This window comes from Cenococcum geophilum, assembly GCF_001692895.1.
Source record: "Cenococcum geophilum 1.58 unplaced genomic scaffold K441scaffold_10, whole genome shotgun sequence".
Lineage (NCBI taxonomy): Eukaryota > Fungi > Ascomycota > Dothideomycetes > Gloniales > Gloniaceae > Cenococcum > Cenococcum geophilum.
The window spans coordinates 1,678,830-1,680,460 of record NW_027137568.1 but is presented as its reverse complement, the minus strand read 5'-3'; the positions used below and the strand labels follow the sequence as shown (position 1 = coordinate 1,680,460).

At 38.3% G+C, this 1,631-nt stretch overlaps 1 protein-coding gene across 1 annotated transcript; it reads left to right on the top strand.

Annotated features, from left to right (window-relative positions):
- Positions 1 to 581: 581 nt before the first annotated feature.
- Positions 582 to 743, top strand: K441DRAFT_547946 (uncharacterized protein; the record flags this gene model as incomplete). The annotated part of the gene is made up of 1 exon (XM_067642936.1): positions 582 to 743. A coding segment is annotated over one exon (162 nt), but the record flags the coding sequence as incomplete, so codon positions are not given.
- Between the last annotated feature and the right edge of the window lie 888 nt (positions 744 to 1,631).

Here is a 1,631-nt window from a genome sequence, read left to right as displayed (position 1 = left end):
CCGTATCCGGCTAAGAGGATAAACTTAGGGGAGTAGATTGCCTAACGAGCGTTTAGTATAGCCGCCCCTCTAATAGGCAGGATTAAGCTAGAAACCCTCTTTAACTATATCTCCGTAATCTGATCTCGTTATATAGACCTAGGTTACTTAATTGCCGCCTTTAAAGACTATACTATTAAAAGGGCCTTAGCGGGGGCTATGTTACTATTCCTATCTACTAAAAAGACTAAACTACCGATTATAAAGGATATTTTAGATAAGATTGTTACCTTTAAACCCTGTAAGGCGGATACAAACATAGACGTAGTATTTATAATGGCGTTTGCGGGTTTCCTATATATAGGAGAGATTATATACCTAAATAGGAAAGCTAAGGACTTTAGCACTACGAGGGCCCTTTATAATGATATTAGGATCGCCCCTAACGGCTATTTAATAGTCTTTTACCTAAAACGGAGCAAGATAGATAAAACCTATAGTGGCGTCGATATTTAGATCGCCGCTATACTAGGAGATTATCTATGCCCATAGCCGCGATAATATAGTTATTTAACCGTAACCCCTGGCCTCTATTAGATCTATTGTTTAGCGTTAATAATAAAGCATTTTCGGCGCTAGTAGTACGTAAGATTCTATTAACCCACCTAGCTGCTGGCGGTATTTTGCCTAACGGCTACTCTAACCACTCCTTCTGTAGGGGTGCAGCGCAGCATGTGTATAATTATGGCTTTATAGAGTTATAAACGGCGCAGTTAGGTTAATGGATATTAGATACGGTAAAACTTTACTATAATACCTTAGAAACTAAACAACTTTAATTAAACTTAAACTTCTAGTGGAGTATGCCTATACTAGCTAGGGAAGCCTAATATAGGGACTCTATACTTTCTATTATAGGACTACCCCATAATACCTTACACACGCTACCTGCCGCATTCTGCCGCAATCTGCCGCATTTTGCTATATTCTACCTACTACCGCAAGATTATCCTATATTCGCAACACCCGCAATATTGGCAATATCCATAACCTCTGCTAAGTTCTATTAAGTCTGCCAAATTCTGCTAAATTCTACCAAGTTTGCCGAATTCTGCAAAATTCTACTAAATCTGCTGAATTCTGCCAAATTCTGCTAAGTCTGCTAAATTCTGCTAGGACTATGGTAACTTGTTAACTAAGCGACTAAGTTAACGATATATACCCATTCTCCTTACTTCCTTACCTTCTTTCCTTATATAATGTCTTAATTTCATTATATAGTTTATACTACGGAAATCGCTCCCATTTTAACTTAATTCTTTATAGGTAGTAGGCGCTTCGCTAGTGGGCACCGGGTAGGATTTAGGCCAGATCTCCAAAGTTTAGGCCTAAAAAGCCTTATAAACGCTAGGATATCGCCTAGATCCCGCCCTATAGGCCTATACCCCCTATAATTAATATATTTGAAATGGACTATAACCTATTCATGCCATGCGAGAGATAGATGTTACGTGTCTATACATTGCTTGGCCGAAAACCCTATAACTTAGGTATTTAACCAGATGTTTAATACGGTTAATAACATTATTGCTTGCAACTACACTTAATAGGTTGTTCTTTTCACCTACCTACCCCCCTTACGATGTATATTA